Consider the following 22,944-nt stretch of genomic DNA (forward strand, 5'->3'; position numbering starts at 1 on the left):
CAGATTATGAATTAGCTGCTAAGTATTCATTCTTGTGAATTATGTACCGCCACAAACATTTGCTTGCGTTCTGGGCTTCATCAGAACCTCTATTTATTAGATTAAGTTTGTGTGCCTTGGCCACAATTAAGTATAGACGGTTAGTTATTTCTTGTCTTTGTCTCCATCTAGTGGCGATACAAGCGACAGCAACTACTTAAAAATTCCACAGAGAACTGCAAAATGTTGAAAAGACTAATCCGCCAGGAAAACTAGTTCCTAAACTTTACGTGTGTTTATGCCTTCATAAGTCCTCGTGTAAAGTCTCTGTTATGGTTTTTAAAAGACAGACATAACTAACGACACAATATTTAGTTATAAGGCATATTACAAGGAGGAAAATTAAATCCAAGAGGCGTATTAATATATGTTTCATTGGAGTACTAAAGCAAATTAGCAGCAACGTTTAGTCTTTTCGATTCTGGATGGGATCCGAGTGAAACGTTTCTGCTTGCGAAGAATTATTTAAAAAGTAAGTAAACTTTAAAGATTAAAACAGACAAACAAAAAAAAAACATTCTGACAATGACCAAATAGCTTTCTGAACGAACTTCGCTGCCGAGTTTTAAAAATATATATATATATTTCAAAATTTGTGAATTTTCTATAATTTGCCTAGAAATTTGTTAAATCAAAAACATATTTGAAATAACATACAGTAATGTATGTTTATCTTTTTTTTTTTTTTCCCCCAGTTTCCAAAAATTAGCTTGCACCTGGCGAGCTAGCAGCAAGTTAGCCCTGAGGCCTTCGTCTCCCTTCAGGACCCCGTAGTATGCTACTCATACCAGAGCGCTTTTGTTAGTAAAGTACATCAAGTTGTTCGCTAGTGTGCTTTTGGAATTCCTCATCCACAATAAAAAAAAAAAAGAAGAAGCGAAAGAAATCCCCTTTTTCCTCTAGCAGTTGTGCCGTTGCAGAGTAACCGAAAATGACCGGTCGTGCACGAGCAAGATCAAGAGGCAGAGCACGCGGTCAGGAGACTGCGGCGCCCGGAGCGGTAAGTTTCACTTCATTTTCTAAATACACGCTGCACTGCTGCCTTCTTTTGGCCGCCTTTAGTCGAGACCCATTCAAAGGACTCTATAAAAAAAAAAAAAGAGTTTTACACTGTACATGTTATTTAGAATATGGTCCATAATATGAACATTTGGCTTTGGATGTGTAAAAAATATTCCCATTTTGGTTGTAATAAATTAAAACATACTAACTTTATATATATATATATATATATATATATATAGTACAGACCAAAAGTTTGGACACACCTTTCTAATTCAATGGGTTTTCTTTATTTTCATGACAATTTATAAGGCAATAAATCCCACTTATTAACCTGACAGGGCACCTATGAAGTGAAAACCATTTCAGGTGACTACCTCTTGAAGCTCATCAAGAAAATGCAGAGTGTGTGCAAAGCAGTAATCACAGCAAAAGGTTGCTACTTTGAAGAAACTAGAATATAAGGGCTATTTTCAGTTGTTTTACACTTTTTTGTTTAGTGCATATTTCCACATGTGTTATTCATAGTTTTGATGTCTTCAGTGTGAATCTACAATGTCATTAATCATGAAAATAAAGGAAACTCATTGAATTAAAAGGTGTGTCCAAACTTTTGGTCTGTACTGTATATATATATATTTGTGCATAAAAGTTAAGAAAGTTAAAATTCACATTAGTACCCGAGAAGTTGTGACTGAAAATGCTTATATTAAAAAAATCTTAGCTCCTTAGATTGTGTAGCATATTGTAATTGAAGAATTATCTTATTAGCATGTTTACATATTCTGGAATTAAAATAGATGGAATCCAGACCTTGTTGGCTATTAAAGCACATTTTCACAAATCAAATTACTTGATTTTTCTTTATTTATTGTATACAGGTATGTGAATACAGTAGGCGTCTCCAACTCCAGTCCTCAACAGAATTTTAACATGTTTGAAACTTTATTGCAGACCCAGGCCCATGAGGTGGCACCATCACCTCCCCCTCCAGCAGAGGGCGAGCTGGTTGGCCGAGGCAGACAGAAGGGTGCTCCTGGAGCCATAGCCAGAGAAGGTGAAATAAAGCTTGTGGATGCTGGAAATAGAGGGATTTGCAAACAAGTCCTATAAATCTGTCAAAAGTTAATGCTTTTTACATTTTAATCCCCTGACAATGGCTATTGTACAATTCAGTCTACATTTACAGTGGATCTGGGAATCTTCACTTTTTCCATATTTTGATAAAATGTGGATACTTCCCGATTGCACTGTACTCTGTATTAACTTTCAGTTTTGTCCCACCGTTTTTGTTAACAGTTTAAATTCTGTTTAAAGCTGTTCTGCAGATCTCAACTGGATTTCAGCAAGTGAAGCTTGGAGAACGAGGTGGACGCCGACGGGACTTTCATGACATAGGAGTATACACCAGACAGGCGATGGAACATGTGAAGGAATCAAAGACTGGTCAGTTCATTACCACAGACGTATACCAATATAAATATATGTTTATATATTTGTTAATTTTTTTTGTGAGAGGAACATTGTTAAGGTCATATGTGTGCACACTCCTACAGGAACATCCGGTGCCGCCATCAAGTTGACTGCAAACTTCTTCCGGATCCTGTCTCGCCCTCAGTGGATTCTGTATCAGTACCATGTGGACTTCAAACCCCCGATGGAGTCGAGGCGCCTGAGATCAGCCCTCCTCTTCCAGCACTCAGAAGTCCTTGGTACAGCTCGGAACTTCGATGGCGCTCTGCTCTTCCTGCCTCACAGACTGCACAGCAAGGTACAGCATGAGTCTCTTCAGTTCTACCTCTAGCACCTCCTCCAGATGTTTTAATGGTTTTAACTGGGTCAGCCAGTTTAAACCATCTAATAGACTGTTTCAGATTTCAGTAAAATAGTTAAACCGTTTCTGCTGTCATCAGTCATGTATAGGAAAAGAATGTGCTCTTACAATAATATTAAATAGCTGTTGTCCTATTTTTGCACTTTTATGAGCTTTCTGTTTATTTGATTATTTAGCTTTTTCGTTTAATGATTTGTTGAATTTTCAGGAGACTGTCCTCTATAGTGAGACAAGGAATAAGGAGAAGGTTTTGATAACCGTCACCTTGACAAACGAGCTGCCACCCACATCACCAGTGTGCATTCAGTTTTACAACCTCATCTTCAGACGGTAGGTCAGAGGGGTAAAATAACACCAGGAGCCTCATTGAGAACTTGTAGTCGTCTCATTTATTGCATTGAATTTCACAGGATCCTGAGAGTTCTGAACATGCAGCAGATTGGACGCAACTACTACAACCCCAATGAGCCACATGAGATCCGACAGCACAGGTATGTTGGTTGTGTTTTTGCCTGCGATTTTTAAAATCAACATGTTTCAAGATTAGTAAAATTAATTTTTATCAGTCACAATACAATCAACTGACAAGAGCAGAGCAAGTGTTTTGTCCTTAAGTGAAAAATGTTGTCTTTTAGTTAATATGTGTTTAAAGAAACTGGTAAGCATATAGAAACTAAAAGCCGATTAACCAATAAGGAGGAAAAAATAGTTTTAAAGTTTCTTTCAGATTTATGATCACCAGGGCTTTTTTGTTTTGTTTTTAGATTGACAATTTGGCCGGGGTACTCCACCACCATCCTCAATTATGAGTCCTCCATCATGATGTGCACCGACGTGAGTCACAAGGTGCTTCGTAGTGACACGGTGCTCGACCTCATGATCAGCCTGAGGCAGCAGTGTGGAAGAGAACGCTACACTGACGCCTGTGCCAAGGAGCTTATTGGTCAGATCGTTCTCACAAAGTAAGACCCGACACATCCTTGTAGTTGTTTCCATGTTTTTAAACTTTAAGCGGCTTCTATTGGAATAATTATAAATATCTTTACATATACAGATCTGATTTCTACATAATGTTTTTTTATTTGAAGGTACAACAACAAAACCTACAGGGTTGATGACATTGCCTGGGATCACACTCCCAGCAACACTTTCACTAGAGGAGACACAGAAATCTCTTTTAAGAACTACTACAAGAACGTAAGCGTTAAAACACAAAATGCTCTTGGTTGGTGCACATGCACAGTGACTAATGTAGGCACCAGACAGTGTTTTACGCGCTGGTTTTGATTTAAAGACGCACCCACAAAAAGAAACGTTTTCTGACAGTAATTGTGTGAGTTTAAAACAGCCCGATTCTTTTCCTTTCCACTCTGGATCTTTTCTTTCCGTAGCAATACGGTCTGGACATCATTGATACGAACCAGGTGCTGCTGGTTAGCCATGTGAAGAAGATGGGCCCTGCTGGAGCGCCCCCTCCTGGCCCTGCTATGCTCGTGCCAGAACTGTGCTACCTCACAGGTGGACCTGCTGCATAGTCACCTTTAAGCTGCAACATTAGAAAGATGTACTGTGTCATTTGTGACAGGAGTGAAAATGTATTTGCAACTATATAAAGCTTCATTGACTGTTGGCACAAATGTATTTCAGTGTCTTTATTGGCCGTGCTGCATAATGTCCGGTAATTGAGTAATTGCTGAAAATTCTGCTGATGATTTTGATTAGTCAAAATAACCCTGATGTAATGCATAATTTGTTGAACATGTAAAACGTGAATCATATTTTACAGGGTTGACTGATAAGATGCGGAATGACTTTACCATAATGAAGGAGTTGAGCACGCACACCAGACTGAGCCCAGACCAGAGGGAGAGGCAGCTCAACAGATTTATAACAAGCATTCACAAGTAGGTGGAAATAAAGTCAGCTTAAATGCTTCATGACCTCATCAAACATTGCAATAATTCCAAGCCTTAAAAAAATTACTTTAAACCTGTTTCATAAAATTGCCTTAATTCTATACCAGTATGTTAATATTTTAATTGAAAACCACAAATTTTGTGTCAGCCATTCTGCAAACATGTTCTCAAACTTAGTTTCTTTTACCTCTAAGGAACCCTGATGCGCAGTCAGAGATGTCGAAATGGGGACTCAGCTTTGACGAGAAACTTCTGAGTCTGACTGGCAGAGTCCTTGGAGGAGAGAGGATTTTCCAAGGATCAAGATCCGTGTGTTCCCAATCCAGAACTTTGCCCTTAGAATCAATTGAATTCATCCTGAGTTTATGTATTGCTATTATGTCCTCTAGTATGATTACAATCCCCAATCAGCTGACTGGTCCAGAGAGATGCGTGGGATACCTGTGATAAGCGCTCCCCCACTGGACAACTGGCTCTTGTTCCACTCCCGCCGTAACAGCAATGAAGCGCAGTCCCTCCTGCAGACCCTGCACAAAGTCTCGGGGCCCATCGGCATCCGGATGCAAAGGCCTATAATGTGAGTGCAACCCTTTGTAAATGTTTCTACTTCAGATTTCCATCCATCACATTTTGTTCCTTCTAAAATGTTGTGGAATAGCTGTTAATTTTTGGTGGCAATAAACTAGATTTTTAACTATTAAAATGTTGCAAGGTAAGTATGACCATTTAATTTCGTTTTTCTTTCTATACAGAATTGAGTTTGAAGACAATCAGCTATCTCTCCTCAAAGCTCTGCAGCACAACGTGGGACCACAGACTCAAATGGTTTGTTCTGGAATAAGATAAGATATAACTTTATTAATCCCCATAGACGAAATTAGAGGATCTTAGACATTTACTGTTAATTGAATGGGCCTGAATGCAGAGCATATGCTATATGACTATAGACACTAACAACCTATATTCTTTTATTTGACTTACTTTTTAAGTCCACCCGTCAAGTGTTGTAAAATTTGCCATTATGTAAACTGCAAATAATTTAAATGTGAACATTTTTGCCTCAAGTATAAGGCACAATACTGCTCCATTAAACTTGCATCGATACAAATTTAAAAATGTGAATATCTTCATTCTAACTCTTTTTTTAAAATCTTTGTCTAGAATAGTTAAATTATTTTCCATTTTCTAACTTCATTTCTGTAATTATAATTTCTAGGTGGTGGTTGTCCTCCCCAACAGCAACAAGGACAAGTACGACAGCATTAAGAAGTTCCTTTGTGTGGACTGTCCGACTCCCAGCCAGTGTGTGGTGGCCCGCACCCTCAGCCGACCTCAGGCGCTCATGACCGTGGCAACGAAGATCGCCCTGCAGATGGCCTGCAAAATGGGAGGAGAGCTGTGGAGTGTGGAGATCCCTGTAAGTCCAGGAACATTTTTGACTTTCCTGCCTCTTGATTTCTTCTTGTTGATGAGGTTTGTGGTTTTTCTTTCAGAAACATTATTAATTTGTAATGTTTACTAGTTTTAGGTAAAAGTAGTGTAGTGGTTTTAGTGCTTTGTGTTTAAGATTAGCATTAACATTTGATCTAAATATTTCACTGAATGACCAAAATGATTCATGCAGCTCAAACAGCTGATGATTGTGGGCATTGACTGCTACCATGACACGTCTGCTGGGAAGCGGTCCATCGGCGCTCTGGTGGCAAGCCTCAACCCAACCATGAGCAGGTTAGCAACCGCAACAGAGACTGATCCAGCTTTATCATACTCATAGTTCAATTGGGCTTACCATTTGCACTTTATGGCATTGAATTGGTTGTTTAAAAGACGCTTTAATCTTTGTATTCAGTTATTTAGTAGGATTTTTCTTGTTTTTCTTCTCCAAGATGGTACTCAAAGTGTGTCCTGCAGCACAAAGGTCAGGAAATAATGGATGGACTGAAAATGGCCCTGACTGGTAAGGTTCTATTTTTTTTTCTGCTCAACACCTTTCTACCGTACTCATTTGTACTCTATGAAACTGTTGTATATTTAAAAGAAGACTGCCCTTTTTTACCCAGGTGCCCTGAAAGACTACCTGAAGTTCAATAACTGCCTGCCATCTCGCATCATTGTGTATCGGGATGGAGTAGGAGACGGCCAGTTGCAAAGTGTCGTCAACTACGAGGTGGCTCAGATGATGGACTCGATCAAGTCCCTGGGGGAGAACTATGAGTAAGTTTGTTGGCTAAAAAAGTTTCCTCAAAAGCTAATGCATTGTTCATTTGGAAATACTATACAGTGGTTTCCTCTGTTGAACTAATGTATCATGGTTCCTACATAGTTTATAGGGAATGGTATAAGAGCATTTCACAGATCTGGTTTATCGGCGCAACATTTACTGCATACATTAAAACCTAGACTGTGTTCTTTGTGTTTATAATGAGCTTCATCTCCTCATTGTAGGCCCAAGTTGAGTGTGGTGGTGGTCAAGAAGCGCATCAGCAGCAGGTTTTTCACCATGATCGGCGACAAGTTCACCAACCCACCACCGGGCACCGTCATTGACACAGAGGTCACCCGTCCAGAGTGGTACGCTTTAACTGTCCTTCTAGGCATGTATTGATGCTGTAGTTGGAAAATAAAACGAGCTGTACTTTTCTCCCCACCAGGTACGACTTCTACATCGTGAGCCAGTCTGTCAGATCCGGAAGCGTTTCACCCACTCACTACAACGTTGTCTACGACACCAGCGGACTGAAGCCTGACCACATGCAGCGGCTCACGTACAAGCTGTGTCACTTGTACTACAACTGGCAGGTGGGCTGGTTTAGACATGGATTAAAGGATTTTTCAGCAGGAGAAATGATACGTGGATATTTCTTTGGAGAAATCGCCTGATAGTTGAAATAATTTCTCAGCCTAATCAAGTTGCTCTGTTAAGGCTAAATGGCATTCAGGTTAGTTTAAAAAGAGATTACGCATTTGGGTGTTCCTGCCGGCTCAAGCTTTGATTCAGATCTCTGGTGTTGGCTAAAACTGGCTCAGGTTTTATACATATAAAACCTGAATCCATTTATTCCAGGTTCAGGTAATGATGGCTAAAACAATCTGCCCAAACATGATGCATTCTTACACCTATAATGTAATGAAGCTCCTGCTAAATCTTGCATATGATTAATCTTTTTAAAATGTCAGAAATGATTTGTTACTGTAGCTCATGTTTGTTTTCCCCTCTGGTTTGTGCTTCAGGGAATCATCCGTGTTCCTGCTCCCTGCCAGTACGGCCATAAGCTGGCTTTCCTGGTTGGGCAGAGCATTCACAAGCAGCCCAGCGTCAAGCTTGACGACTACCTTTTCTATCTTTAAAGGACCGTTTTTTTGTTCTTTTGTCACCCACTTAAGTTTCCTATAAGAGTGTGTGATTTTGTTAGAAAAAAGCAGTTTGTATGTGGTCCTGCATACTATGTGTAATTAAGTTACACAGTTTTGTTTGTTTTGTGTTTAAAAAAAAAAAAACTGTCAAGAGAAAAACTGTTAGAATAGTACAGTTCAGAATTACGTTGGTTGTTCTTAATAAATGTTCAGACACTTTGGTGTTTGTAATCTGTCATTTCAAGACAAAACACAAGCATTTAAAAATATTAAATTTATTTATTTTTAAAAAAGATTGCACATGCACACCCACACAATAATTTGTAACCATCAGTATAGGCTGATAATTTCTTCTCAGAAAGCTAGCACACGATTGCAGACATAATATGCTCTTAAAGACACCATGGGGAAAGCTTGCACTGTCTGATTAGAAATTTAAATGTACAAAAAAGGCAGTTTGAAAATCAAGTATAAACATTTAAAAACAATTTTACAAATGGACAAAGTACAAAAAGAGTTGCAGTCACTCAAATAAAAGCAATGTCTGTGGACATGGTCCATAAAGAGGAACGTATGATCATAAGTTTGCTGCAGATTATCATGGCTGCTTGGCCGAAAATTGTAAGAAAGTTAGAATGTTTTGCATACATTCTTTTTTTTTTTTTTGGCAGTTTAACTCTTGTATATAGAAAACAGGCTGAACTTTAAATGTGCTGGAGGATGAAATGGGAAAAACGGCACGAGGAGATGGGAGGAGACGGACTGATTAGCTCATGCACAAAGTCGGACGTCTGCACAATCCTGTTTGGGCAGCTCGGATAATACATTGGCTTTCAATTCTTTGTACATTCACTACATTAAGGTGTAGATATCTGAATATATATTGACATACAGTACTTGTATCCTGCAGCAATGGAATTTGAGACGTACAACAGGCATCATTGACAGACTGGTGTGTAAGAACACAGTTGGAGAGATGGGAAGGGCAGCATAGAGGTAGCCTTGTGTCTCATAGTTTACTGCTGTTAAGTAACTAAAACCTACAGTTCAACGGTTGCATGCAGGAAATCAGCTGCTGCACAATGATGTTAGTGCTAATGTAAAAAAAAAAATCAATCCTAAGGGTTTGTTTGTCAAACTAATCCTATTATTTTGCACTGCATCAATATGGTGGCACAACTTCCCTCTTTAATCAGTCTAGAATTTGCTATGAAGGGAGGATTTTATTTGATTTTAAACGACAACATGGGAATCTGACAGCTCTGTAGAAAACAGGACTCACCCTGCATATCCAGTTAGGAATAACATCTGCTCGACATATCACTAACCATTGTGCGATTATAAGGCAAATACATGGAGGTTTGATCAACAGGTATTTACTGCAGAGACCCTGTAGTAGATACAGAATGTGCTTGTTTTCCAAGTCTGTGGGGGAGGAGAGGCATGCCACTGCCACAGCTGTTGAAATGGAGCGGAAGAGAGACTTTTTTGTTTTGTTTTGCTGCTGATTTGTCCGTATGCTGCGTGCCCCAACTTTTAACAACGAGCCCGACACCTTTTTGCGTGTGCTCTGAAGGGGGAGTCAGGAGGGAATGTGCTGAAGTAAAAAGCACGTAAACCTCCTGTTTCAACTGGCTGCTCTCTTCCAGCTCCAATCCACACGCTCCACGTGTTGCATTTGATTAAATAAGAACTCCAAGCTGTAATTTAGCCCTCGTTTTTTTGTTTGTTCGTTCGTGAACATTCTGCTTTCTGAATGCAGACACACAACTCTGACCTGTGTGACTTTTTTTCTTTGTTTTTTTCTTTTCTTTTATTTTTATAAAATGCAGGGCTTTGAGCATGTGCAGAACGCTCGGGGCTCTGTCCTGGCAACCAGCCGGCGACGTGGAGGTACGCAGCACTGCACAATATGTCTTCCAACACTTTGAGGTCATGGGCCGATAATATGAAATGCAGTATTGAAAATATGGAGTTTAAACCCATAACAAAATACAAATAGTCTAATATACAACAGATGTAAAATAATAAAACATTTGCTAAGCTCGCAAATGCCACCTGTGCACCGGTATTTTTTTTTTTTATTATTATTTTTTTTTACAATATAAGTGGATGCCTCTATTTCCAAAATTTATCTTACAGCGCCAAGTCTTTGAAATAGTTTCTTCCCTTTGGAGAGCAGTCCCCTTTTCTTTTTGGAGGAGCATACGTCCATAGGGGCCCTGAAGGGACTGCCGGGCCCCACGGTGGCGGGGCCAGAGTCGAGGATGTGTGGACGCACTGTGGGAGAGGGTGCTCTTCTGTGCGGACCCGATTTGTCCAAAGGAACCTAATGGAAGACCCGTAAGGGACAGTTGAGGGTGTTAAAAGGCCAACCGTCTCTCTCACACCACAGTCACTACTCCCCCACCTTCTCTTAAGTCCTTTCTGTCTCTGCAGGGCCACCATACAGCTCTTAAGTCTACCTCCCTGGATGCTGTGCTGTGCACTTGGATAAACATCCCCCTCCCTCCCTCCCACTCCCTCTGCCAGGTGAGATTTATTGTTGATGTCGCTATAGAAACACATCACAATTTAAGGATGGAGTTAACCAACGTTCACATAAAGGTGAGATTTTCTCAAAAAAAGAAAGACTATGAAAGAACAAACAGATTTACATTTTGGGGCATATTGATATCACATTCACTTTCTTGCCTCTTAAATATAAATATATACTGGTGCAACTGAGATACAAAGATACTACTAGTCACCATTACTGTTCTGTAATCATGAGCTAAAAGGCTCTTTTCAATTGCACTTCAGAGGAGGAGACGTTTGTCGAGGCGAACTCCAATTTGCAGTGCAGTAAATATAAATAAATGAAACTTAACACTGAGTCTACGCAGTGTCTTCTATTCAGGTGGTTCTGTTGATTAGACGCCTTTTTTCCACAAAAAGGTATTTTAACATACAGTGTCATTCCTCAGCAACAGCAGCTTCACTTTAATTTGACGTCAGTTTTTTTTTCATAAATCCATTTTCTGCAAAACTATGGAAATTCTGAAGAAAAAGAAAAACGTAAATCAACACAATTTCCAGAATTCTTTTCTTATTTCATAATCATCACCTTTCCTTACGTAGATATGTATTCTTTATTTTTTTTGGTATTTGCCTCATCACACAATTGAAGTTACTCACTGAAAACCCACACTATCTATATAAAAAATTACAAGCGGGTTCAGATGCTAAAAGTAAGTTAGTCGAGATTTATTGCGCTACATATAGATAGAAACCACATCTCCGAAGCAGAAGCTCACTTCACCGCAGTCAGTTAACGATTTTGTAGAATTTGAGCTATGGAGTGTGTGTAATTTCCTACTGACGAGAATATACTTTAGCCGAAAACAGAAAGGCCTTCCACCTTGAACATAAATGTGCATTTCAAGTAAATCAGAGAAAAACTGTTTGGTTTTAGATGTTTGCTTCCACAAAAAAATAAAATGTTTGATTTTATCAGGATAGGTTTTACTTAGGTCTTGTATTCTACCTTACTGCACTGTTAGAAGTCGAATTATTTGCTGTTCTTGTAATCGCAACGTTTTCTTTTCCTTTTTTTTTGTCATTGTTTACAGTGCAATTGTGGAAGAATGGCCTTTCAGCATATCATGAGTTACAGCAGGAGACTTTTTTTTTTTTTTTTTTTTTTTTGCAGGAGACGGACATTGTAATGTACAACACTCAGAGAAACAACTGAAGATACCACACTCCTTGTCTAATGCGTTGGCTTAGGGTAAGTGTGTCCGTGTAAGAAAAAAGCTATTTTTTTTTTTGCTTTGTTTTTTTTTTTTTTTTTTTTTTTTTTTTTTTGGTGAAGCGAAGAGATCTGCCGAACCATCTAGAAACGGTACAAGTCCAAAAAGAATGAAGGCCGCACGTGGTCCGTACCAGGAGCTAAGCATACCCCGGTCATCTGCATTAGATGAGGAGAGCGTGACCTTGGTATCCTCAGTTGCTCACTTACGTGACGGAAACAGAGCCGTTAAGGTGTGAAATGAACACTCTTCTTCTGTTTTGCCAAGCAGGTGAAGAAAAGAAATAAAAAACAAAAGTATATATGGTGATGGCATTTCAATAGTTAGCACTACGAAAATGGCAAAGTACAACATGTGGAAAGAAATATCTAATGACACCTATAAATATTCGAACAGTTGCATCGTTTTGTTAAACACAAAGAAATCAACATCACAAATTTACATTTAGTAAATAATCACATCTGAAATGATTCTCTTGTTTGGTAACATAGGCTAAGTGACCTTTGCTCGCTACTTTACAAGAAAGCAATTTACAAAACAAGGCATTCAGGAGTAGATACAAAAAGTTGTACTATGCTAGAGTTGAAGTCTTTTTTTTTTATATAAAATGTTCGAGGGGTCATGCATCTGGACTATTATACCATGCTGAGCTACAGACTACATAGATCATCTTTCAGTACAACAAAACTATTTACTCTAATAGAAATCAATCAGGTCAAACACAGAATATATTCATAAAGCATCTGTTAGAATGTTACACGGGCGTCTGCAAAATAGTGTTAACTGTTGTTGTTTTCCGAGACACGGGTAAAAAGTCACAGGAGGAGTGTGTGTCTGTTCGGCTCACTCTCTCTGAGAATGCTTTATGAATACAGTATTTCCATTGGTCATACAATGCACACCCTTTCACAGTAGTAAAAAATGAAAAATAAAAGTACCTCTGTAAGTTTACTCTTTAGTTTTTTTCCTCATAGATTTTAAACATCTATTTATTTACAGTATAATGCGCTGAAGTGAGAAATCCCTTTTAACCAATGAGAGACACACACTCACAGACACGGAACTGAAGGAGATAGAGGGAACAGAAAAGAGCAAAATGGATGACAGAGGGCTAGTACTGCGAAGGAGCATGTACCCTTTTGGTCTTTATCCTCGCCGGAGTGTCCTGGGGATACCGAGATGGGGAGTCAGTGAGAAAAACGTCTACATCATCAGGCACTTCTTCTAGAAAGTTGGAAGGAACAAGCCCCTTGTGTCCATTGAGCTCGCCCTGCGGAGCACACAGCAGCGGTTAGACGCCAGTCGCCCAAAACGCCAGCCACCGTCGCGACCGTTTGCGCATTTCTGATGCAGTGACTTAAAGAGAGCTTAAAAGGCCAGATGGGAAACTGATGCGGATTTGCGTCGTAAAGAATTCATGTCAAAAAAAAAAAAAAATAATGGAATCAGAGCGATTGCATTGTCAGTCGTTTTGCTCTGTAGTAAAAGAAATAGCAAAGACTCAAAACAAACAAAATGTTTTCCTTTAGCAGCAGACATAAAATAAAATAAACAGTGTTGCAAACGATGGAGCATGTTTTTCGTGTTATGAACCATAAGGGGGGGGGACAAACAAACCCAAAATGACAACTTTTTTGCACATTCTATAAATTATATAACGACTTTCTCTGGACTACAGATTTTAGTAATGAAAACCTTTGGAAATATAGACTGTTGGTTTTAACACGTGAAATGACTTAATCACCTCTAAACTGGATTCACGGAATGAGGAAAAGAGTCCAAAGTTCATGTTTTAGTGACATTATGTTGCTTTTGAATAAAATGGGTATTTTTCCATGACTGTGAATGGTAAGCCTGTCAGTTTTAGTCAGCAGAGAGATTCCAGGTTTGCATCTTTGAACGTGAACGTTTCTCTAGGCAGGAGATCGTATTTTATTTGCAGGTGTGGATTGTTCCCATTCATAGATTCCTTATGAGTTTAACAATGTGGCTTTAAAAAAATATAAAATCTTATTTTCACTTTAATGCAACATATACACATATTTTCATAAGTCACCTGATCAGGTCTTCAGGAGATTCAGTCTGGTCCTCTAAGATGTGAGGTTAAAAACATCCAGACCACAGTGAGGTGTTCTGCTCCGTCTCCTCTAGATGGTTTTCTGGTGCTAAAAGACTTTGAGTTTCTACATTTAGTCCAAACTATTTACCATCTTAATTAGACAGTGAATAGATAATACTTTGATAGTGTATCTATTTTTCACAAAACATTGCTTTAAATGTTTTGAATCTTTGCGCTACCTCTATTGGTTTCCTCTCATTCACTTAGATCATTTGGAAATTGATCTTAATGTGATTGATTACGTGAAATGACTTGATTAATGTAAAAGATATTAATTAAAAATAAATATGCAAAAGGTCTTCACTTGTTTAAATGTCTCAGTAGACAGCAGCTAAATGAATTATCCTTCAGAATTGATTGATCAGTTATTGGATTGGTTTTATATCAAAACAACCTACAGCTACACATCACAGCGGTCACCGGGGCGACTTGAGAGCAGTCTTTTCACCAAGACACTGACTCTTAGTGATTAATTTTTCAGTTTTTGTTCAATAAATATCAAAAAACTCCAGCAGCCTAGAAGAACATTTTAAAGACATCAATTTGTGTGTGTGTTTTTTTTTTGAGAGCAAGGCGATACAATTATGAAGTACTTACATAATAAAAACCATCTTCATCTATTTCACCAAAAACTGTGATTACATCGCCGGCACAGAAAGTCAGCTCAGCCTGTCGAAAAAAGAAGAAACTTTGAGATAGAGTCGACCTTTGCTCCTCACACTGCTGCTAACAGCAGACTCCGTTTTTTTGGTTTTTTTTCTAAGACGTTCAGAGAAACACCAAGTCTACTGGGGTTCGATGAGTTTGAAATGTTGTGCTTCCTTCTCCAAATCAATGTGATGCATCTTAAAGTTTGTCAATTCAGCCTCAGTGAATGGACCACTGCACGTCTGCAAATGCATCAGATGTTGGAACTTGAAGACAGGATCGCAAACACGCTTTGTCGGACCTGGCCGACGGGACCACACAGACCAAACACGTCTCAGATAAAGTAAATAAGAGAAAGATCGACACAAAAGAGCAAACCGAAGGAGAGGGAGATGCATGGGGAAAGGGGGTGGTAATTATGATCACCAAGGACAAAAGGGCCGTGGCCTGTCATACGACGCCTACCTCTTCCTTTGCAGTTCAAAAATCAAGGGAGGAAACACACACACGCACACACACACAGTAGACGGTAGCGTACCCTCATCAACCCTCACTCACCTCCTCATTCAGTCTGCTGCCTTCATACTGAGTCGGTGGCAGTGCCAATAGAAAGGTGAGAGTGAGTGAAACCAAGAGGGAGGGGCCAAATGAAACAGCATGGGAAAGTATTTTCAATACCCAAAGTACAACTACAGAGGTTAACGCCTCTGTCAGCTGTGAACGTACCTACAGCTACACATCTCTGTACGCTCTGTCAGAAAACACATCTAACATCGTAGCCACTTATCATCAGCCAGGGAGGAACACGGTTACATTTATCTGCTTTTATATGCAAAGAAGCCCAACAAAGAAACACAGACATAATATTATTATCTAACATATTTGCTGTTTTCTTGAAGTTGTAAACTAAAACATGGAAATAAAATTGCATTTTCTCAATTCCTGGGCATTTTTGTTCCCCCTGCTTTATTATTTCGAATAGAAAAAGTTTTTTAAAAAGTTGTGATTTTCTAGAGATCGCTACCTCGACGTCAACGTTCGGGGAGCTCTCTCGGGGGTCGTAGTCGTACAGGGCCACCATCCTCCGTGTTGACATTGGATACTGACGGCCGCTCCGTCGGTTTCTTTCTGTGAAGAACAAGAGTGAGAAAATGTAAAGGTTTTGATTTTAGGAACGTTGAAGCTTCTCCCACCCTGGTATAACAAATGTGTACACTGAATCATCGCTGAGCTGCCTCCCCCTCGTTTCTTTACAATTTGCTTCTAAGAAAATAGATCATGTTGTTAAATAATGTAATATATGTTGTCCTGCTATTTATGATATACCCGCCAAACGAAGGATATGCTAGCCCTCTTGAATTATATATGATTTTTTTATACTTTTAAGCTGTTAAAAATATATAAATTTTTGACATAAAACATATTAAGTTCTGTTAACTGCAAAAAGTTTGAATAAATGGAAGCAACAAAGGTGTTTGAACCAGGCCAAAAACAAAACTTTAAAGAGAAAATTTAGGCTTTTTTATATTCAAAAAGAAGCAAACTATATTAAAGGAAACAACATCACATGATCCGGTTGTGTACTGTGACAAAGTATTAGTCAGCAACAGCTTAAAGCAGCCAGTATAGGAGGAATTTCATGGTTGGGAAATGAAAAGGAGAGGGGAAAACAGCACAGAAGAGGCAGAGGAGTGTCTCAGTGCACACAAACCTCTTTTGGACTTTCTGGACCTGCGATTTATTGAACGTCCATCTTTAAAACGGTCGCAGTTCACTTCACAGGAAAGAAGAAAATCATATTTAGGTTGGAACAACAGAGGAAATAAAAGGCAGGTCGGTCGGTAAAAGGCAAGCTAGCAGCAGCGTCGAGTCGGCCAGATAGCAGCGGAGCATAGGAGGGGGGGGCGGAAAAAGCACGGGGAGAAAAGAAAAACAAAATCGATCTCACCTAACTTTTCCACAGGTGTGTTCAGTGGAAGGTAGCCCTGTCTGAGGAGCTGGTCCATCATTTCATCGTCTTCTGTTTGGATCTCAGAGACCATGTTGCAGGGGATCAACCCCACACGACCTCTGATCTCTGCCCTGTAGAATCCGTCCGTGTCTTTATTGCCAAATACCTAAATAAAACAGATTTATTTGGAAGGTGGCATTAAAAAGAAGAGGTGACACAGAGAAGTTAGGGCTGATAAAGCACCTATTTACAGAAGAAAAATCTTTGAATCCTTCAGTCTAATAATTTGCAACATTACAAGTCCATTTGCTGCAGTGATCTAATGGTGATTAAAACAGGTAAGGGTGCTTTTGGCAGTGCGGACAGTTACCAAGTTCTGCTGGACGATGGAGAAAAAAATTTGTGGGGGAGATCGGCTCCGACTTTGGACTTGATAATACACAGTGGTCCAACACCAGCAGATGTCAAGGCTCCTTAAATCATCACAGATTGGGGAAACTTCACAGTGGACACTGAGAAACTTGGGGTCTCTTCTCATTCTACAATCTGGGCCTTGATTTCTACAACTTCAGACCCTCGAGAAATAGTCTGATCTATTTTTTCTTTTTGCTTAACCCAGGTAGGACTCTTCAAGCTGACCCGCAAAATTCCGATATTGGCCGATACTGATTTTAAAAAAAAAACTATATTTGCCTTTGCAGAGGCAGATAGGATAGGTGGCTGATCACCAATCTCCCAAAATTAAGGAAATCAGGGTCAATTCATCATGCACTTATCTAATACAAACATGCAAAAAACAATATCGAATTTTCCACGAAAATGTTGACGCATTCAGCATAATCTAATCACAAAAATAAATTTGATCATTTTCTATATCACATACAAATGACTGAGATGTGGAGAATGAAGCCATTACCTTAATGATCTGGCCCTCCTTGAACGGCAGCTCCTCGTCGGCGGCGTCCGGGTTGGGAGACATGGACAAAGGGTCGTAGTCGAACAGAGCCACAAACACTCTGGTCAGGTCCTCCGATTCGGACTCCTCAAAATAATCCGGGGATTGGCGTCCCCGGCCGTGCCTGTGTCCGCCGTAGCTGTCTGAAACACAGAGGAGGCCTCTGCTGCTACTACCAGCCTTATACAGCCGCGCGGGCTGCAGAGGCAACGAGAGCAGAAGATATCTCTTTGTGGCTGACAGGGGGACAGCGTAATGAGACGTGTGAAGAAAGAGCCAGAGGTCGAATGCCGTAATGAAGCTTTTATTTGTTTCCATTTGGAATAATTAAACCCCTGTTGTGTTCAGACACTTACAGAAGACTACTTTCAAGAAGAAGAAAAAAAAAAACACATCAAGGTTCTTAGTTCACACATCTTCGCTTGCTGGTGTGTCAGTAACCAAAACACCACAAAGCACGCTTACAGCACAAACAAACAGAGGACGAGTGGTTTTTTGGGGTGCAAGGGAATGACACATCAAGACACGAGTAACACTGCAGTACTGTTCATTGCTGTTTCACTGCCTTATCTCACAGAGGCTGATCGACATGCATGCTTTTTAAAAAATTTTTTTACTGGGACTACACGTAACAGAAGGAGCATTCCTGTGCCACATGCAGGCATAATGTAAAACACATAGGCCACGTCTAAAAGCAACATGCAGCAGAGGACAGGCGACAGGATGTGGCGTGCTCTGGTGGGAGGTAACAAATCAAATGCCCCGGTGGTTCCTGGCAACGCAGATATCAGGGACAGTGAGGGGGAAGGGATGAACCTGATATCAGTTTTTTCAAGCAGTTCATGGATCACCATGTTAAATGTTTCAATGGCAGATTGGGAGTCTGACTAACTAGTAACTTTGAAAACTGAGGTGTGTCGTGTGGGAGATGCCAAATGGTCTTTGTTTTAGATGGCAGCGGAGTTAATGAATGTACAATTGAGAGTTTGTCGAAGCAATTCATTCAGTAGTGCATCAGTTCATTCAATACCGGCTTTCCTTCTCACTGTTTTGTTAAAGGGGAGCAAAGGGGGGAGGTCATGCAAAAATGAACATAAGAAGCTATCTGCTCCCCTATAAAGGTGGGGGGAGAAGGAAAAGGTGATGGCTGCTGTAGTGGGAAGGAGGAGGTACACTGTCTTATGGTGGAGAGTTGCTTTGATATGGAAGGTGAATGGGAAGAGTTGGTGTGTTAGGGTTCGTGGGGATTACAGGTGCAGGGGCACAAACAGGAAAGAACAGGAAAGGGATAGTCATTCTCCAGCAAAGGGAAAAAGTGGCCAATCTTCCCCAGTCAGCTTTATTCAGCTAAGCTATGCTAACACAGCAGCTAACTGTCCTGCACAGAATAAAGGCCATCATGACATCACTGCTTGTTTCCGTTAGGGATTCTTGGCCTTGTCTGGCAATGTTATGGTGATTTGCCATCCTGAGGAGAAGCTGCGCCACATACCATATTGATCCTCTGAGGACAAAGATCGCCATATCCTGCGCCGAGCTACACTGCCATAGTAAACATCCTCCTTGACGGGTGAGAGGTTCCCCTCACTCCCCTCACTGTTACTGTCCATGGTGATCTCTACAGAAGACACCAATCACAACGTTATGATCAGAGATCCCCCACTCAGACACTCCGCTCAGAACCACGGCCCATTCACTCATGCTGAGACAGTAGGATGACGAAGGTTTTCACTCTGGAGGCTACGGGTGTAAAACAGCAATGTTTGCATTGAGGGCAGATTGGATGGTCATGTAAACATGTTAACCCACAAAAAAAAAAAAAAAGAAAAAGGAAAAACAGGCTTAGAGAGTGTGTCTGCGATAACCTCTCGGGCAAAACTGCATGTGAACATTTGGTGAATCCGGCTCATGATGATGGACCTCTAAAGGGCACACAAACACCCAACAAAAAACAAAGGGTCTATATGTTTTTAAAGCTCTATGGGGGGGAAACACATGGTATAACTAGCACAAACATCAGTCGCCCTGCAGGTGGAGATCCTTATATGGTGACCTCACTAACCAATGGATGGGATGGGTCGTCGCTGCGGAGGGGTGCCGATGTGAACCGGCCTCCTCCCTGAGTGATCCAGGCGATCGGGGCTTCCGTGTGATGGCGAGTTCCCAATAATCTTAGGACACAAAAAATAAAGAAATAAGGTATCAGGTATCAGAAATGTAAACCGTCAACAATATCAAGACAATAAAACATTCAAAATAACTCAGAATATTTTCACAATCTCTTTAAAAAAAAAACAACAACAAAAAAAACAAACAAGCTAAAAAAACCATAAGAGCAAATGATATATCTTCCATTTGTCCTTAGGGAGGCAAAAATAATGATAAAATGACAAAGAAATCCACTAACCCAACATTAAAACAATTAAAGCAAGCAAACCCCAAACACAAGGATGTGGACTTCAGATTCAGTTAGGGTTAAATGTGAAGCTAAAGACCATTAATTTGGTTTGTTTTGTTCTGTGCATGTCAGCTTCTCGATGAGAAAATTAAGCAAATGACTGCAAAAAAAACAAAAAAAAACAGGTTGGAATAATACAGATGAGAGAAATAAAAGTGACACTGACTGACAAATGAATAAAGACGCTGTTGGCCAGCAGCCAGCTTCTACGGGTGGCTGCTGGCAGTCACAAAAATCACAACATGTGACGTATGAAAAAGGTATGAGGATTGTTTTTGCTTAACTGAACAAAGTAAAAGACACAAGCAAGAGGTAGAGATGCACCGACAAATTGGCGAGCGATTGGAATTGAGCAATTTACAGCTTGACCAGCTCTGACCGGTGATCGGAGCTTTGGAAAGTCAAATGTCCCACCGTTTTTCAATCGTGAACACACCATATCTGAGCAAGAGCAGTTACTGACGATACTGAGTAGGGTTAGCCATTTGGTGTCAGAGGATGAACAGAGATGCAAGAACATATCTAAAAGGAAACTAGCACTTGAGCGAAAATAACAAGAAGTTGTGGTAATTTCTGGTCGAGAGAGAGCAACACTTTAAGATAACAGGAAGCCACGAAAGTGACTTTTTTCCATCCTTTAGATTTTTTGACATCTGCAAAGGAACATAATCCTTTTTGATGTAGAGGCAGCAGTGTTGACGACACTCAAGCACCTGTTTGAGTAATGCTAACAAGCTAACCGTGTTATTCACTGGCATCGGCTCTTAAACACGGTTTGAAATGTAAACTCCATAATCTCTTGTCTTTGTTTTGCAACAACTACTCCTGTGAAACTGGAGTCCTAATAGACAGTAACCAATACATGACTGCACACATAAACTAATAATTTCAGTGTCGCTCCTATGTCTTCAAAATGCACATATTCCTGTTAAGATACTGGGTTTTTGTGAGTCTCAATGAATTTATGATTAATAAATTAAAAGCTTTTTCCACATGTGACATCTATCCTGTACAATTCAACTGAAATAAAACTCAAGACAGATGATGTCACATTCAGAGGAAAAATAAACAGGGAAACTTTACAAATGCTGCAACCTAGTTTGGTAACAAACAGATTATTTTTAAAAAATCTTTTCATTTAATTTGAGTTAAATTTAATGACCCCTATCCTTTGCTCTAATAAATTTGTTTTTCCACTTGAATTATACAGTACAGTAAATATGTCAAATTATTATGTGGAAAGGTGATATAAATAAAATTGCCATTTTTTTAAATCTCAAAAAGCTACCATCGTAACAAGGGTGTATACAGTTTTAAGAGATTTCCTAAGTAGAAATCAGTACCGGTTAGTACCAGCAGGTCAAACTTTTACAAAAAAAAAAAAAAACAGAGAAAGAATTGGTTGTAAAATTCTGATGGGTGCATCTCTAGGAAGAGATGATTTTTATGGACTGAAAATTAAATCCTGCAGGAAGCATAAGCCTTGACTTAGCCTCCCTCCAGCCCCCCTAACTGTAGCAATGAAGGGCGAGAGATGCTGACATAAAACTCCAAACAAAGGATGGAGCGCTATGGCTGCAGCTCTCGTGAGAGGGACGAAAACAGCAACATATGAAGGCGGCAGCTGGCAGAGAGAAGACACAGGCAAGCAAGAAAAGGCATGAGCAGCACGTCCCCCATGCACTGCACAGAGACCTTCCTTCAAATGGAGCCTTTTCCCGCAAAGACATGAGGAATCCAAACCTAAAATGGCCTTTAGGTAATTAAAAACGCTACTCCAAAATCAGCTGACGTTCTGAATACAAACAAAGTAATTCACACAAAAACAGGAAATCAAATAAGACCCACCATGAAACATGACATCTCGTCCAGAAATCAAAAACAAGAAGGCAAACAACAACAAAAAAAAGATAAATAAAAAGGGGGGGAGCTTACATAAAATAAAAAAAAAAGAAAGGTTGCAGCTTGCTGATAGAAAATACAGCAGAAATTCTGATTCACACACCAGCGACTGGTCCCGGTTGAGCCTGGACAGAGACTGGGTTCTAGCCTCCCTGTGGGGGCTGTAATAGACCCTGTCCAGCTCGTTCAGCCTGCCCTCGCTCAGGGCTCCTTCCCTGGAGTAGTTTCGTGGCCCGACCTCCCGACCAGACCCCATGTGCTCCCTGTTCCTAAAGTCGCCCGTGTGTACCGATTTGTCAGCAGTCACCGGGGCGTCAGAGAACTCCTCCTCTACGCTGCACTGACGGGTCAGAGTTCGTTTACGGCCCATTGCCAGGGCTCGCCTCTCTACCGGGCCCTCACAGTGGATGATGCGCACAGGCCCTCGAATGGGGCTCCCGTGGGTGTAATACCCTCGGTGACCCCGTCCCAGGGACCCCTCTTCCTCGCTGCCGCAGTCCAAGCCGCTGTCAGGGCTCTTGGTGTTCTGCCGGTTGGGTCGTCCGTAGCTGCGGTCGTCCGCACTGTACCCGTAGCGGCCATCGGTGAAGCGAGGGGAGGAGCGCTGGCGCTGTAGACGGATGTTCTTGCCCGGGGTGAGGTGGTCGCGCACGTGGTGGCTCTCCTGGGGGTACCACCTCCGCTGAGTCTGCGGCGTGCCCGGCCGCCCACCCTCCTCGAAGCTCAGATGCTGGCCCATGCTGTCCAGGCTGTCCGACTCCTCCTCGGCCACCTCCGGGATGCTGTGGAGACGCTTGCTGCGGAGCGACCTCTGCTTCACCACTTCCCTCTGGAGATCCCAACAGTCTCTCTCTTCAGCTAAGTCCTGACGCTTGTAATATGCCTATGTCGTGACCAGGAGGTAACGTTCCACGATTTTATAGTTCATTCAGGGTTTCAATTCAAAAGTTTCAGTTTATTTATTCATTTTTTTTT

The 22,944-nt window shown here is 40.6% G+C and overlaps 2 protein-coding genes across 15 annotated transcripts in view; one reads left to right on the forward strand and one right to left on the reverse strand.

Moving 5' to 3' along the window:
• The first annotated feature begins 439 nt into the window (after window positions 1-439).
• On the forward strand, window positions 440-8,365 carry piwil1 (piwi-like RNA-mediated gene silencing 1). The gene is made up of 21 exons (XM_032577621.1): window positions 440-511; window positions 735-1,039; window positions 1,996-2,098; window positions 2,359-2,487; window positions 2,598-2,812; window positions 3,084-3,205; window positions 3,286-3,366; window positions 3,640-3,837; window positions 3,964-4,072; window positions 4,267-4,393; window positions 4,662-4,779; window positions 4,986-5,100; window positions 5,181-5,368; window positions 5,544-5,616; window positions 6,008-6,208; window positions 6,416-6,519; window positions 6,678-6,748; window positions 6,852-7,005; window positions 7,237-7,362; window positions 7,443-7,590; window positions 8,023-8,365. The coding sequence occupies exons 2-21, from the start codon at window positions 971-973 to the stop codon at window positions 8,137-8,139; spliced, it is 2,568 nt and encodes an 855-aa protein (XP_032433512.1). The 5' UTR covers window positions 440-511; window positions 735-970; the 3' UTR covers window positions 8,140-8,365.
• Window positions 8,366-8,404: 39 nt separating this feature from the next.
• The window catches only part of rimbp2b (RIMS binding protein 2b), a 95,987-nt gene continuing 81,447 nt past the window's right edge, over window positions 8,405-22,944 (reverse strand). For 3 of the 14 annotated variants that reach the window (XM_032578495.1, XM_032578500.1, XM_032578496.1), the window contains 11 exons: window positions 22,073-22,852; window positions 19,672-19,780; window positions 19,102-19,227; window positions 17,571-17,752; window positions 16,652-16,820; window positions 16,415-16,477; window positions 15,728-15,831; window positions 15,262-15,288; window positions 14,653-14,724; window positions 13,072-13,206; window positions 8,405-10,474 (listed from right to left, as the gene is read on the reverse strand). In XM_032578495.1, the coding sequence (XP_032434386.1) occupies window positions 10,277-10,474; window positions 13,072-13,206; window positions 14,653-14,724; window positions 15,262-15,288; window positions 15,728-15,831; window positions 16,415-16,477; window positions 16,652-16,820; window positions 17,571-17,752; window positions 19,102-19,227; window positions 19,672-19,780; window positions 22,073-22,852 (1,965 nt within the window). In that variant the 3' untranslated portion in view covers window positions 8,405-10,276. Of the gene's footprint in view, window positions 10,475-11,753; window positions 12,191-13,071; window positions 13,207-14,652; window positions 14,725-15,261; window positions 15,289-15,727; window positions 15,832-16,414; window positions 16,478-16,651; window positions 16,821-17,570; window positions 17,753-19,101; window positions 19,228-19,268; window positions 19,532-19,671; window positions 19,781-22,072; window positions 22,853-22,944 lie in introns of those variants that run through there. The other 11 variants (XM_032578503.1, XM_032578502.1, XM_032578498.1 and 8 more) reach the window with 11 other exon arrangements.

Source organism: Xiphophorus hellerii, chromosome 12 (genome assembly GCF_003331165.1).
Source record: "Xiphophorus hellerii strain 12219 chromosome 12, Xiphophorus_hellerii-4.1, whole genome shotgun sequence".
Lineage (NCBI taxonomy): Eukaryota > Metazoa > Chordata > Actinopteri > Cyprinodontiformes > Poeciliidae > Xiphophorus > Xiphophorus hellerii.